General features: G+C 42.0%; 1 protein-coding gene across 1 annotated transcript in view; it reads right to left on the reverse strand.

Annotated features, from left to right (window-relative positions):
• LOC144056896 (A-type voltage-gated potassium channel KCND3-like) overlaps positions 1–14226 on the reverse strand; it is a 78592-nt gene that overhangs the window by 49404 nt on the left and 14962 nt on the right. Inside the window, exons 4-6 of the mRNA XM_077574023.1 lie at positions 12389–12446; positions 8451–8847; positions 5240–6399 (exon numbers count right to left, since the gene is read on the reverse strand). Coding sequence (XP_077430149.1) covers positions 5240–6342 — 1103 coding nt within the window. The 5' untranslated portion in view covers positions 6343–6399; positions 8451–8847; positions 12389–12446. The remainder of the gene's footprint in view (positions 1–5239; positions 6400–8450; positions 8848–12388; positions 12447–14226) is intronic.

Below are 14226 nucleotides of genomic sequence, written 5' to 3' on the forward strand. Positions count from 1 at the left end.
AGCATACTTTACGTGTCTCCTGCGTTTTGTTATTTCCTGGTATCGCCATTACTCCCTCCTGTGTTGCCGAGGGGGCGTGACTGTAGTAAAGGAGAACCGAGGGAAGTTGGGATCTATCTTCGTGAAAAGGGACCTGCAGCCCTCGTCTCTAACCGTCCCCCTACATTTTACGGAGAATTGGGAAACTCCTTTGTCCGCGTGAACGCGCATTCAAAAGGGAGAGGGACGAGATGAGGGGTAAGGCACGGTATTGGGATTGGGTCTTAGTTTTCGTCTGTCACCGGAATAGTCACTAACTGGGTCAGTACCAACTCAGTTCCTGTTCTATATTTCCAATGGCAATTTTTTATGTGTATGGTCATGGTTTGGTTGAATACGGGACGACTAGATCTCATCATCAGTCATTCACTATAATAAAAAGGACAATGAGAAGAGTTTGCAACCACAATGTCGTTACCAGATAAGCTAACACTAAACTTAGCTTCTTCTATTTCTCCTTCTAAAACTTCTCTTTCTTCTCATATATATTTGTCATCTATCTGGAAGCCCTGCTGCCTCTCACAGGTCAGTCTTTGTATTATAGCAGACATCTTGTTCGGTTTTGTTTGATGCTCTGTGTTGGTCATCTCGCATACACCTAACGTTTTTTTTCCCCTCGTAATGTGTGTGCTGCTGTGATTGACAGGCAAACAGTGGGGTGTGGTTAACGTACATGTGGAAAAAGTATATAAAAAGTGAGGTATGGAAGATTTCATATGACTCCATTCAGGGAGCTAAAATAAAAACGTGATACCAGTAGCCTTATGTGGACTGTGAATTATTCATGAGCGTGTGCATAATAAACTGATAATCTAGACTTTGTTAGATACTGTATGGCCATGTTGCAGGCAGCAGGGAAAGGCAAAGGGAAAAAAAAAAAAAGGGAAAGGGGAGACAAAAGACGAAATGAGAATGTGTTATGGAAAGGAAAGTATGTGGTGTTCTTGCACAGTAATACATCGTCGGTAAGGAAGGCTTTAGTCAGGATTTATAGCTTCTTCTCCATCTGCCTGTCGCTAGCTCTCCAACTTTATCCAAGTGCAACAATATCTCGCTAAGTGTCTCTTTAAATTGCCTCTAGCTATGGTCACATGATTTGGACCAGGACTGTCAAACAAAAGCTGCTCGTTATTGGTTTCAGTATAACCTGACAATGTCATTGTCCATCCATCCATTTTCTTAACCGCTGATCTGTGAATAAATCAGCTTTATCTGGCCACTTCTCATGCCAATAATATGATTTGAAAGAGACTTGAGGAAAAACAACCAGAGACAGAAGGTGTGACTGGCGTGGTGTCACTCACAGCCAGCACATCGTGTCATGATCTGTGTTTTTGTTGACTTTGTTTAGAAGAGATTTACCAGTAGTTTCATTTCATAATTTCTACCAGTTCTCGTCAGTCCTGTTCCTTGTGTCTACCAATCAGGTCTCTCCAGCCACTCACTTTGTGTCCAGATGTACCTCGTTGTCTCATCGATTTGTTTGTATATAGTTTCCTGGTTTGTTTCATTCTGTCAGTTCATAGTAGTGATGGGCATGACAGTTCTTTTAAGTGAACTGAATCTTTAGAATCAGTTCACTGAAAAGATTTGTTGTTTTTAAACGAAACGTACGTGAACGTCACAACACTAGTTCACAGCTTTTTTCATCCTGCCTTCGGTCCTTTACTTTTTGTCACCAGCCTCACCACGCAGAGCTGCTTCTTTGACATATCCACCTCCCGAAAAAGAAAAAGAAGTGCCCATCTCCATTTGCACCCATCTATCATTTGCCAACAACGAGGCATAAGACTAGCAAACAGAAGCAGATTGAAGAGATCAACGTCTGGCAGCTAGCGAATTAATTGAACGAATTAGCAAACATTTCTGCTTGACAGTTAGGTTGATCACCTCTTATTCATTTTTTAAATGACTTTTAGCTACATTAATAAAACAGTTAAACATCTAATTGATAACATCTAATGTTATAGTAACATTCCAATACAAAGCATGACATGTGACCAACATATGGTAGCTGTCTTGGCTAACATCGGCTTGTTTACAGTGCTAATGCTAGCTTAGTATTGTTAGCGCTGCTATTATTACACATTCTCATAATCACATACGATTATATAAGAAAACAAAACATGTTTGAGAATCACACTGATTTTGGCCTTGGTCAGACTGGATGGGTAGCGGAGCTTACAGAAGTGATGCTACATTGAACAGCTAGCTCATCTAGTCAAGTCAAGTTTATTTATATAGGCAGTCATGTTAAGCATAGCCCACCAAGCTATGTTTGTCACCTCAATGTATAAAAAACATTCTCAAGGAATATACTGTATTGTAGTTACAATGAGTCCGTTCACAATAAATATATTATATTGACAGATGGGCATATTGAACTCATCCCCCGTGAGCATATGCACATGATTGGAAGGCTTGTTGTTAATTCCAAGCATCAGCCATGAATAATTTTTTATTTACACCTACTGCTGTTTTTCTTTGAACAGCTTGGCTTGGGGAGATTGGTTTGAAAATAATAAATAAAAAGACAGCAGTACAAAGTTAGCGGGGAAAAGAAGACAAGGACGTTTTAGTTATTACGATCAAAGGCGGGTGGGAGAGTAGTGGGCTGCCAGCAACAGAATAATGAGAGGATATTGCTATTATCAGTTGATGTGGAGGCTGTGCTGGAACTAAGTTTAGCATTAGAAGATGAAACTACATTAGTCCAAATAGATTCTCACCTTCAGACTATGAATACTAAAAAACAGATTGTGGTTACTTGATATGATTTTTGTCAAATTGTATTTCTTTATGCCTGAGCCTTGAACATGCATCCAGTATTATTTTTTCTGAGGATGTCCTTGGATGGCAATGCGGCTGATTTTTTTCCCTCCTTTCTCTCTCTCCTCAGAACACTTGGATAGACTCTATTGTGGCTTGGACATAATCCCGTCTCACTCACAGGCATTGTTTGCGGATCACAATTGTGCATCATACTTTCAACTTGGCATTTCACAGTTTTTTTTTTTTTTTAATGCATGATACCAAAGACTACGGAAAGGACCTTTCCGATGCAGAAATACATGCACAAATAGTGTGGAACAAGAAAAGTCAGGCAGTCTTCAACTGAAGGGAATCTCAAATTCAGTTTTGGATTGTGAATTACGATTTGTATCAACCCTCACAAATTTGCGTATAGAAAGACAAGAAAATGACAACCACATCATCCACTCTGCAGCAATGTTGATCGTGTAAGCAGTGCAAATCAGCAGGGATGTGATTTTAACTACGGAAGTTGCTAAAAAAAAAAAACAATTTAAGAAAAATCAACCTGACAAATAAACTCGGCTCAGTATTGATAGCCAGTACAGTAAATCCCGGCTAATCACCCAGCCAGCTCACTTCCATTCTGGTGAACATTAGATTTGATCCAGAAAAAACAAGCACGAGCATCGAGTACCGGGTCTGTAAAAAGTTACAAGGTCACATCATGCTTTTCATTACGGACTAAATGAGGTGCGACATGACAGATCATCCCGTCTGGACTGGTTGGCTTGAGTACAGCCCAGTAACGACTTGGACCTCCACCTACTTTTGCCTTTGTGGCTTCGGAACAGTAAAGTTAAGAGATGCTAAATAATGCAGTAAAAGTGAGGGTTGGCAAACTCCAGTAAACAGCAGCAACTTTTCCAGTCATTGCGCTTTGTGTTTACCTGGACTCATTGTTTATGGACATTAGAGGTGTTGACTGTATTTACAAATGCAACTCATACTTATATTGTGTGTGTGTGACAGGAAGCAGCAGCAGTGGAAAATCAATTGAAAATTAAAACTGGAAAAAAAAAAAATCCAGCAGCCTTTCCAGCTGCCAAGGTGGCTACAAATACAAGCCATGAATTATATTTCTCAATTTGCATACCAAGCGTGTCTTGAACTGCAATAGTAAAACCTACCTTTTGATATACAACTGATGTTTAACTAAGTTAACTGGAAACATGAGATCGATATCCCAAAATCAAAATGGAAGGACACACTTCATTAGGTTGCACCCGCACAAGCTAATGAGGTCCATTTAAAAGATTTATGGCAAAAACTGCCTTTAAAATAATCATATTGTATTGACTCTCATTAAAAGAAAGTGTAGGGACTCATCACTCATTCACTTTGCTGCCAAACTTTCGCAGCACGTTCCCGCTCGCCCCGCGGGTCACGGCCGCCGAGCTCGGCGAGCTTGTGAAATATTAAGCATGTTGAATCATAATAAATGTGACAGAAGAAGCCTCCCGGGACTCTTTGCCTTCGGGCTCAAAACATAGTGCTGTGGACTTTATGGCGCCTTTAAATCAATTGCTCACAAAGCAGTTGTTATTTTCTTACACTGAACTCCACGGCCGTAAATATGTTCCTTGTGGGAGGTCACAGGTTGGTATAAACCACAATAAAAAAACAACCACTCATATTTCATTCGTCTGTAATAGTGTGTATTAAAATGGTTGTTATTTATTTATTTATTTTGACGGTGTAAGAAAATTTGATTGCGATGTTTACGTTTACTAGTTGTCAATTTGAGGTGTAACTGCATGACTGCATTGAAAAACACTTTGAAATGAAACGTATGTGCTCAGCGGCTGAAAGCACAGATGGGCCAATTTGTGGATGAGGTTAAATTTATTTTTGAAATTATATTTATTATTTCTAATAATAATAACTAAAGCTGCAGCCCGAGCCACTTTGGGGCACTGACACATTGGATTTTGTATTTTTTTTGCAGTAAAATGTAACCTTGTGGAAAGGGCGGTAACTACCACCGAATCCTGTTCATCAAAACCGTCCCCGAGACCAGCTCAGTGACCTAGCGGTACAGTGTCCCCCCTGAGACTGGGAGGTCGTGGGTTCAATTCCCGGCCCGGGTCATACCAAAGACTATAAAAAATGGGACCCATTTCCGCTCAGCTTGACACTCAACATTAAGGGTTGGAATTGGGAGGTTAGATCACCATATGATTCCCGAGCGCGGCTGCTGCTGCTGCTCACCGCTCCCTCAAGGGATGGGTCAAATGCGGAGAATGAATTTCGCCCCACTTAGGTGGGTGTGACAATCAGTGAATCTTATCTTATCTTATCTTAGACGTGGTGGTGGTTGGAGAGTGCCCAATGGTGGCCAAGTAGCTCCACTGCAGCTCTACGTGAGAATGTCATTTCAATGACTTACCCCAGTGTGGTCATGGTGACGATGGTGTACCAGAAGGAAGCCGGAATGCTGGTAAACTTGCTGGAGCTGGAGCCTTTCTCGGCGTAGAACATAACCGTGGCGAAGATGATGATGGCCATGGTGAGCGAAAAGAGCAGGAAGCCAAGCTCCGAGGCGCAGCTCTTGAGCGTGTAGCCCAGGATGCGCAGACCCTGCGAGTGGCGCGAGAACTTGAAGATGCGAAAGACACGGAAGACTCGCAGCGTGACGAAGGCGCCGCTCACGTCCTCGTTGTCGGTCATCACCAGGCCGATGTAGTACGGCAGGATGGCCACCACGTCGATGATGCTCATCACCGAGCGCATGAAGCGGTAGCGGCTCGGTGCGGCGAACAAGCGCAACAGGTACTCCACCGTGAAGATCATGACGCAGGCCGTGTCCATGCAGAAGAACGCCACCGTGTAGCGTTCGCCGCACGGCATGTCTTTCTGGGTGGCGGTGGAGCCGCACGGCACCGTCTCCACCACGTTAGTGATGACAGAGATGGCGATGAAGAAGCCGGTGACGTAGTAGAACACCAGCGCCATCGTGGAGGTATGAGGGTTCTCAAATGCTCGCCACATGGTCTCTCTGAAGTTCATATGGGGCAGCTTGACATCCTTGTTCTCCTCCTGGTCGTCTTGAAGTCGCTCCAGGTTCTCCCGCTTCCGATCCTTGTACTCTTCGTAGCAGCAGTCGCCGATGATCTCCGGGATGATGCCAAAGAAAGTCAGCTCCTCATCGTAGGCCGAGATGCACTCGTGCCGCGGGTAGTGCAGCTTCCCGGTACGGTAGAAGTTCAGGATGCTCCGGAAGGCATCCGGGTCTCGGTCAAAGAAGTACTCCTTTGATTCCTCGTTGTAGAAGTAGTCCTTTTCCGAGCTGCCCAGCAGGGTGTCCGGGTACCTGTCCAGAGTGGTCCTCCAGGTTTGGAATCGACGGCCACTGACGTTGAGGACAATGAGTTCGTCTTGCCGGCGGCGGTGGTCGAGCGGCGCCACCGGCATGGGGCAGCTGGCGACAGGCATCCAGCCGATGGCGGCCGCCCGGGCGAAGGGGAGCCAGGCTGCCACTCCCGTAGCCATGGCGAGTCTTGGAAGAAGCGCTCCTCACCTTCAGGCTTCCTCGAAATCAGCGGACATCTTCAGGATGAGGGTGGGGGGATAAAACAGCATTAGAAGCAGCATAGTAGAGTAATTAGATTGTGTTTTTACCACTATATGTAGAGCCGGTACAGTAAAGCCCCGCTAGTGGAGGGTGACGGGGAGTGAGGCTTGTTGTGAATAGTGAAAAACCGCAAGTAATTGGAATCACTTCAGCATAGTTCCTCAGCAGCATGACAGGGCTTTTGGGGCCATCTTTTGGCAGCGTAGGGCTATTAGACGGGGCTTTGAAACCATCTTGTAGCATCTTAGAGTATCCCTTATCACTCCCCCTATTCTCGTGTGCTTCATGTTCCTGATTAGGCCAGCGGAGGCCGTCTCCATGGCAATGAGATGATATGTTTTGGCGTGGCAGCTGGGACATTTGACATGACATCATTCCACACAATGCATACACATGGCTTTCATTGGCTTTAACGCACCTTCCTTTTCCCAGTGACGGCGGTGTCTGGGTTGTCATGACCCCCCCCCTCCCCCAACTTGTGCAAGTCCTAGAGTTCTGTTGTAATGTCGTTCATTATGTGGCTGTTTGTACTGTTTTTTTTTTCCAGGTTCATGCTGTGCTCCCCCTTTAAAAGAGCAGAAGATGAGCCTTAACCCCCAGCACCCTTCCTTATGTTATCGTTTCTCATCTAAGAAATTCGGGGCGCTCATAGCGGTCCGGCAGGCTTCCCGTTCTGTCTCCCTCTGTTGGTTATTGTTAAGTTGAATGTTTCTTGGAAGGGTTGTGACTGTGAAGACAAATTCCTTGTGTGTTTTACATGGCCAATAAAGCTGATTCTGATTGTGCAAAGCATAAAATCAGTGAAGAAGCGTTTTGTTTTTGTTTTTTTAGCAAATAGGGAACTAACAAAAATCTGAAAATAGATGCATTCACAAAAATCCAGAATACAAATATTTGTCTGTTTTCAGGAGAGCACTGTGCTTTTTTTTTTTAAATAGATTTGCATCTGTGGATTTCCATCCATTTCTGATATCACTTTTCTTCATTAGGGTCTCGCAGGCAAGCTGGAGCTTATCCCAGCTGACTTTTGGCAAGAGAAGCAGGGTTCACTCTGAAATGTTTGCCAGCCAATTGCATGGCTTATAAAGGCAAACAACTACTTATAGTCACATTCACACCTATGGAGAATTTAGAAGCTTCAATTAACCTAACATTTTTATGGAACGTGGCAGAGAACCGTAGTACCAGAAGTAGAGCCAAACGGGAAGAGACATGCAAGGATGGTCGGAGCTACTTGTAGCCCTTTGAGATCTTGCGATGTAAAGGGCATTATAAATAAAATCCATTATTATTTATTATTATAGCTGAGATTCAAACCCAGAACCTCTCCACTGTGAGACAGATGTGCTAATCACTGCATCCACTGTATGTGCTGCGGCTGCCTTATTTTATCACATTCACACCTATGATCAATTACAGTCTTCTGTGAGAACCTCTTGACTGTGAGGGAGACGTTCGAACCATGATCCATGCTGCCCCATCTGGGTTGGATGAACCAACATTTGTATTTACAAGCATAATGGAGAGCATGCTAACTCCATATACAGTTGGAAGGACTGAGATTTGAAACCAGAACCCTCTTTACTGCGAGGCAGATGTGCTAACCACTATACACTAACGTGCTGCCACTTAAAAAATAAAATTAAAAATAAAAATTAAAAAATAAAATTTAAAATAAAATTTAAAATAAAATTTAAAATAAAATTTAAAATAAAATTTAAAATAAAATTTAAATTAAATTAAATTAAATAAAAAAATTGAATAAAAAATTGAATAAAAAATTGAATAAAAATGTTCATCTTCATCTGTTGAGCAGTAATAAGGGTTTCAACCCGTTAAGTCTGATTTAAATTCAGATTTTTGAAGCATAAATCATTAGATTTGGTCAATTTATTGGAGAGGAAAAAGTAAATGAGAGAATTTTTTTTTTTAATCAATTTCTTTGTTGCTAATATGTAAAGTTTCCCATCACCCTAACGCGTTCGGAGAGACGCATTGGCAGTCACAAAGAAAGCAATGATCTCACCGTCAAAAAGTGGGTGGGAGTCAAATCCGAGCTGAGATGGCGGTCCATCCAGCGGGAAGAAGCGGCGAGCAACACCTCTCCTCTGCCGGCGGATCGACAGCCTCCTGCGCCGATGGAGGAGCCGAGCGCATTCAGCTGCTGGATGGATGGAGAGAGAGAGGAAGAGAGAGACGACCAGAGTCTGTCCGGTGGGGAGGGCAGGATTGCTGTGCCGTCTACATCCTGACTTCTGGATTTTTGTTTCAAGCATCGATGATTGCAAAGTGAAGAGCACGTTGCGCTTTTCTGAAGGCTCCCTGGCCAAAGTGAAAGTGTGTGCGCTTCTCTGGATGCCTGATGGTGTCATCAGCTCCCCCTCCTCCTCCTCACGACTCAGTCCCGTGTGGCACAAATTACGCTGTCACATTTGATACATTCAACAAGTTAGTGCCCTACAACAGAACGGTTTCATACCACTTCTACTTCACTAAGATTATTATTTTTTTTAAACAAAGTTAAAACCGTGTTATAAGATGTGATTTTTTTTAAATTTGTATTGCAGTTCAGGTACGTTTGTGTTTTGGCCGCAATTTTGATAGACAACTAAAGTAGGTCATAAAAGCCAGATTTTTCCGAATTTAATAAAATAAATATGACCAAAGCAAAAAAAAAGTAGAATGTGGCATGCTAAGAAACACAAATTAAGTTTAATCATTTTAATGTACATTTTCTTTAAAAAGGACCAAAAAGAGTCATTTGTCCTCTTTTTCAAGACCTTGACCAAATCTCTCTTATCAATCAAGGAAATGTGTTGTTCTTGTGCTTGGGGAAAAAAAAGTGTGAAGTCAGAAATGAAGTAAAGTTTCAAATTAATATAGCACTACAAACAAGGGACGTGTTTTTTTTTCTTCCTTTATTTAATTTCCTCATTAAATAACTGGTTAACTGATGTAATTACATACTCTAAAAAAAAAGCTTCCAATCTAGTAGTGTTAAGCTCATATTGGCTTGATTAGCCAATAAATTGGTCAGACATTGACCATTCAGGCTGGTTTCGGGCATACCAATTTTTTGGGTTAGCCAAACAACCAATGAAATTGGTTACAATAGAAAATAGGTCTAGATAGATCACTTGGAAATATATTTATTGTATCAATTTATTTGTATTCTAAATGTATTTATTAATTATTATGTGTTATAAGTGATTCAAATAGTGTGTAAGTCAATCCCTGGCTGGGTCATACCAAAGACTATAAAAATGGGACCCGTTTGCCTCTCTTGCTTGACACTCAGCATTAAGGGTTGGAATTTGGGTGTTGGATCACCAAATAATTCCCGAGTGCGGTGATGGGTCAAATGCGGAAAACGAATTTCACCCTACTTAAGGTGGGTGTGGCAATAATTGGTACTTTTTTCCCGGGGAATCCCGTGACCCGTGGGATTCCTGAAAAAAAATGTCAGCCTCGAACACAGATTACCCGATCTCTTGGTCAGAATGACCAATTTGTATCGGTCGGCCCACTCGCCAATATAGATTTGTTGAAAACTCCTACCATTCTAGAGTGGTTGTTTTTGGTCAATTTTAACTTTTTGGGGGGGTCAATTTGACCAATCTGTTTTTAGGGTGCAGCTGTATTAGAATCTATAAGCAAGGCAGCCCATTTAAGGTATCTGATTCATCAACCATTACTTTTTTCAAACTTGCTTTTGAAACTTTGCACAACTGAGGAGGTGTTTTCCTTTTATTAGGGGGGGGGGGGGGGTGTGAAGAAAGAAATGCTAGCCCCCTTCACCAAACCACCAGCCCCGTACGGATGGTTTTGTAAAGCTTTCATCATCAAGTTAAAAGTGGGCAATGCCTGAAGTCTCTCACTTCAATCCGAGGCAGTGGGGCGAGCTAGCCAGGGACCTCGAGGGAATGCTCTTGAGGGATAAGCCCTGCCTTTGAATGGAGGGCCTTGTGTGTGTTCCAGGAGAGAAAGCAAATAAAAGTGAGAGAGCCAGCGTCATAGGACTGAAGGACCATTGATGCTCGCTGCATTGAGACGTTCAAATCAGCTTCTGGCACATCATGGAAGACGTCCGGGAATTGAGACCTGAGCTTGCGCTTCATTTCTCACCTCTTGAAGATTGATCCCAAGCTATAATATGATGACCTCCACTGATTGGTTGCTTTTTACATTAAATGACTGCTATAACTTCAATGAAAACCAAAATATATGTTTTTTCAATTAGGGAATTAAATTTAGGATTAGGGCGAAATTTGACCCATTGGGATTTAGGGGTATCATTTCAAAAAATCAGAATAACAAAAACTGTCAGTAAACTATTTAGAATTTAAGAAAATAATCAATCAAATACACAGCTACATTGAACAATATAATTTTTTTGTTTTATTTGTTGCATTTTAGCCATCTTGGCACCACCACTCTGGCTCATGTAAGTGCAATATTCATCCACTAGATGGCCCCATGCAGGCGTCAGAAGTGGCACTCTGGACTTTTGAAGTTCAATTTGTAAAAAAAAAAAAAAAGGTCTTTGTTATTTGAGTAGCAGAATTTATAGGGGCCAAATTTGACCCCGTGGGTTCTCCAGGGTTGTTAAGATATAAAATGTCGGTGGTGCAATTTTCAACAAAACCAAAAGTATCAAGAATTTTAGACACTTTTCTATTTTTTTACTTCGCTATTAATCACACAATATAAAGACAATAAAAGCATTTGAACTCGTGGATGAAGCACTTCAAATGTCTAACCGAGTGGTTCTTAACCTGGGTTTGATCGAACCCCAAGGATTCGGTGAGTCAGTCTGAAGGGGTTTGGTGAATTTGGAGAAAAAAAAAAAAAGAATTCCGAATTAAATCAAGCATCCTTGATTGATCCTTGATTAGTGCAGGTTATGTTAAACGGTGCATGGATGAATGGACGCTGCAATTAATTTCGTTTCGTAAATTCGTTTACTTGTTGTATGTTGAACAACGAGAGGCGCTTTGTGCATTTTTAGCTAAATAGAATCGTGCTTTCGACGAAAACGACATTTTCATCCGTGGCCGTGATTGGTCGAAACAAACGTGTACAAGATGCCGCATCGTCCAATCAGCTCCAAGTATTGTACAGAATGTCACGAATCAACGTGGAGCAGTCCCAGTCCCAGTCCCCCTCTAGAAAAATATATTTATAATAAGCCGTCGTATACTTGTAATACAGTATGTGGAGTTGAGATTTTTCATCAGGCTGTCCTGCACCTGAGGCCAAATGTTAACCACAAAAGAAAGTGCAGCCACCCCGTGAGAGCTCATCTGCGCCAATTTGTCTGACTTCTTGTCTTGTTTTCAATTAGAGTGATTCTCCTCGGAATGTTTATTAAACGAGACCTTAGACAATCGTTCCCTTGGAATGGGAGGGATTTTCTCTGTTGGTGGTTTTGAAGGGCTTGTGTACAGATCCGGAGGAGGCGCTCGGCAAGGAAAACACAGCGTCTTCAAAAAGACTTTTGCGGAGTTTCGTCTGCAATTTGCAATCATTCCTTTTCTTCAGTGCGTGAATAGCTTCTGTCTACACTCCCAAAGATGATGAATGCCGTTGCCGGATGAAGCCCAGCACGGCTGACTGGTTAATCAGATATGCAATTGGCATCAGGGGGAGCGCTAAAGTCAAAACAAATCGAACACAATGAATCCTGGACCTGACACGGGTGAACAAAATAAGCTTTTCACCCCTCCGACCCAAAGTGGCTCTGTTGCTATATTTATAACACGTCCGAGCAAGATCAATCTGATAACAATGCATCAGCAAACGCCGCGCCACGCAGCGTGGTCTGGTTGGGCGCCAGTGAAAAGATCAGCAAGAAAAGTCCACATCATCAGCAGGATATGTTTTTAAATTGGAGCCATCCGTCTCCAAACTTGCCACTTGCCTTCACCTGCAAGTCAATATCTTGGGACGAGACCAAAAACACACCTCCGATTGAAGATTTTTCCAGCATACTTTTTCACACTCTTCAAACGGTTTCCGATTCCTAAAAACAAGACAAACTTATTGTTACCTCTTTCCCAAAAAGTGTGTTCTTTCCTAAAAATGAAAGATTTAAAGGTGCCTTGTGCCGTTTAAAAATGTAACGTTAAAGCTTTTTCTACATCATGCATGCTCCACCAATGCCCAGATGAGTACAAAGAGCCCAGACTGTTTTACTCTGACCGCATCTTCCCTTTATAATAGAGTGTGCGGACCCTGCACACTCCACAGTTTCTTTGGGGAGGGGCGGAGTTTTTCTTTCCCCATTTGAAGTCATGTTTTCATTTGTCAACTGTGGCTGTCGCGTACTCGCACGCGCACCATGAACGAGCCTGACACACATGCTGCAGTTACGTTTTGGGCCAGAGGTGGCAGTCGTGAGTAAAAAAGTGACAAACTGCACAAAGATCCTTTAAGTGGTTCTGTATTATAAATACAAGTCACCGAAAAGCTACTTTTAGCAGGCCATTAAGGTGTGAAATACATTTTAATAAATATTTAATCTGTGTCAACCCCAAATAAACTCTACTAAGAACTATTTTTTTGTGAGAAACTTTTTTTGACATTTTGAAAAACATTAACCCTCCTGATGTGATGATTTCATTGGTACAAATAAAAATGTCATAGGTCAACCTGAACTGCTGCCTGATTAGATAAAAATGAATGCAAAAAAACAAAACAAAAACAAGGCCAGTGTAAAAATTTCAATTTTTAATTATTTCCTGTAAAACAAACCCACAACATATCAGGAGGGTTAAATGAAGCCCTCGCCACTTTTAACAAAAGCTGCTTTCAAATTCAGTTGAAAAATATTATTATTTAAAGTCAACCCACGCAACCCATGAAAAACAAAGACCGCTTACGATTCATCATGCACACATCTCGCGTGGAATCATTTTTTTGAGGGGAAAAAATACACCCCTCGCTGTGTAATCCAAGAGGATTTCACATGATCTAGTATCCTGTGGTCTTGCCGCCAGGCCACAGGCTTGTGAATATTCATCACGAGCAGGAGCAGCGCTGTAAATATTGAGTGCCGCTTTATTTGCCCTTTCATCAGCCAAACGGCATTGGCTATTTTCTTCTGAAAGTGATGACAATGCATGTAGCACAGTATTACTTTTGGTTGAACCCATGCATAGCTGTGGGTCTGTAGAGATTTTGAGTTCTCCGGGCCATGCCAATCTGCAAAGGTTAAATCAAGACAACTGGGTTATTTTTGTTCGTTGAGTTTGTTTGTTGTGAGGATGTTCATTTACGAGGGCTTTACGGTGTTTCTGGAGATTCCCATGAAACAAAAGTCACCCTGCAGGTTGGCTACTCTTGCCCCCTCCGTCTCTTTAAGAGTCTCCATAGTGTACATCATGGCAGTAGCTAGCTGTGAGATTTCGAGCTGTTTCTCAGATCACGTTATTGTCTTGCGTCCTTGTGATCTCATAATAACGGTTCAAGTCGTGGTTCAAGTACTGAACATGCACATAAAGCAAGAACAAGTGGCAACCAGTCCAGGTTGAACCCCATTTCTCTCACCCATAATCAACTAGTATATTAGCATGCTAGCCACGCGGTATTTTGAACAAGGGGTATAGAAAGTGAATTAATGGAGGTTTCGTTGGCTTGGTTGTCAGTGTGTATTAGTGTTAATTTCGTCGACAAAAACTAAACAAAAATAATTTCGTCAACACACATTTTTCACCAGACTAAAAATAGACTAGACTAAATACCTCATTAATAAACAATAACAGGGACTAAATCAGTATGTATTTTTGTAGACTAATGAAGAC

The sequence above is a fragment of the Vanacampus margaritifer genome, chromosome 8, assembly GCF_051991255.1.
Source record: "Vanacampus margaritifer isolate UIUO_Vmar chromosome 8, RoL_Vmar_1.0, whole genome shotgun sequence".
In the NCBI taxonomy this organism is placed as follows: Eukaryota; Metazoa; Chordata; class Actinopteri; order Syngnathiformes; family Syngnathidae; genus Vanacampus; species Vanacampus margaritifer.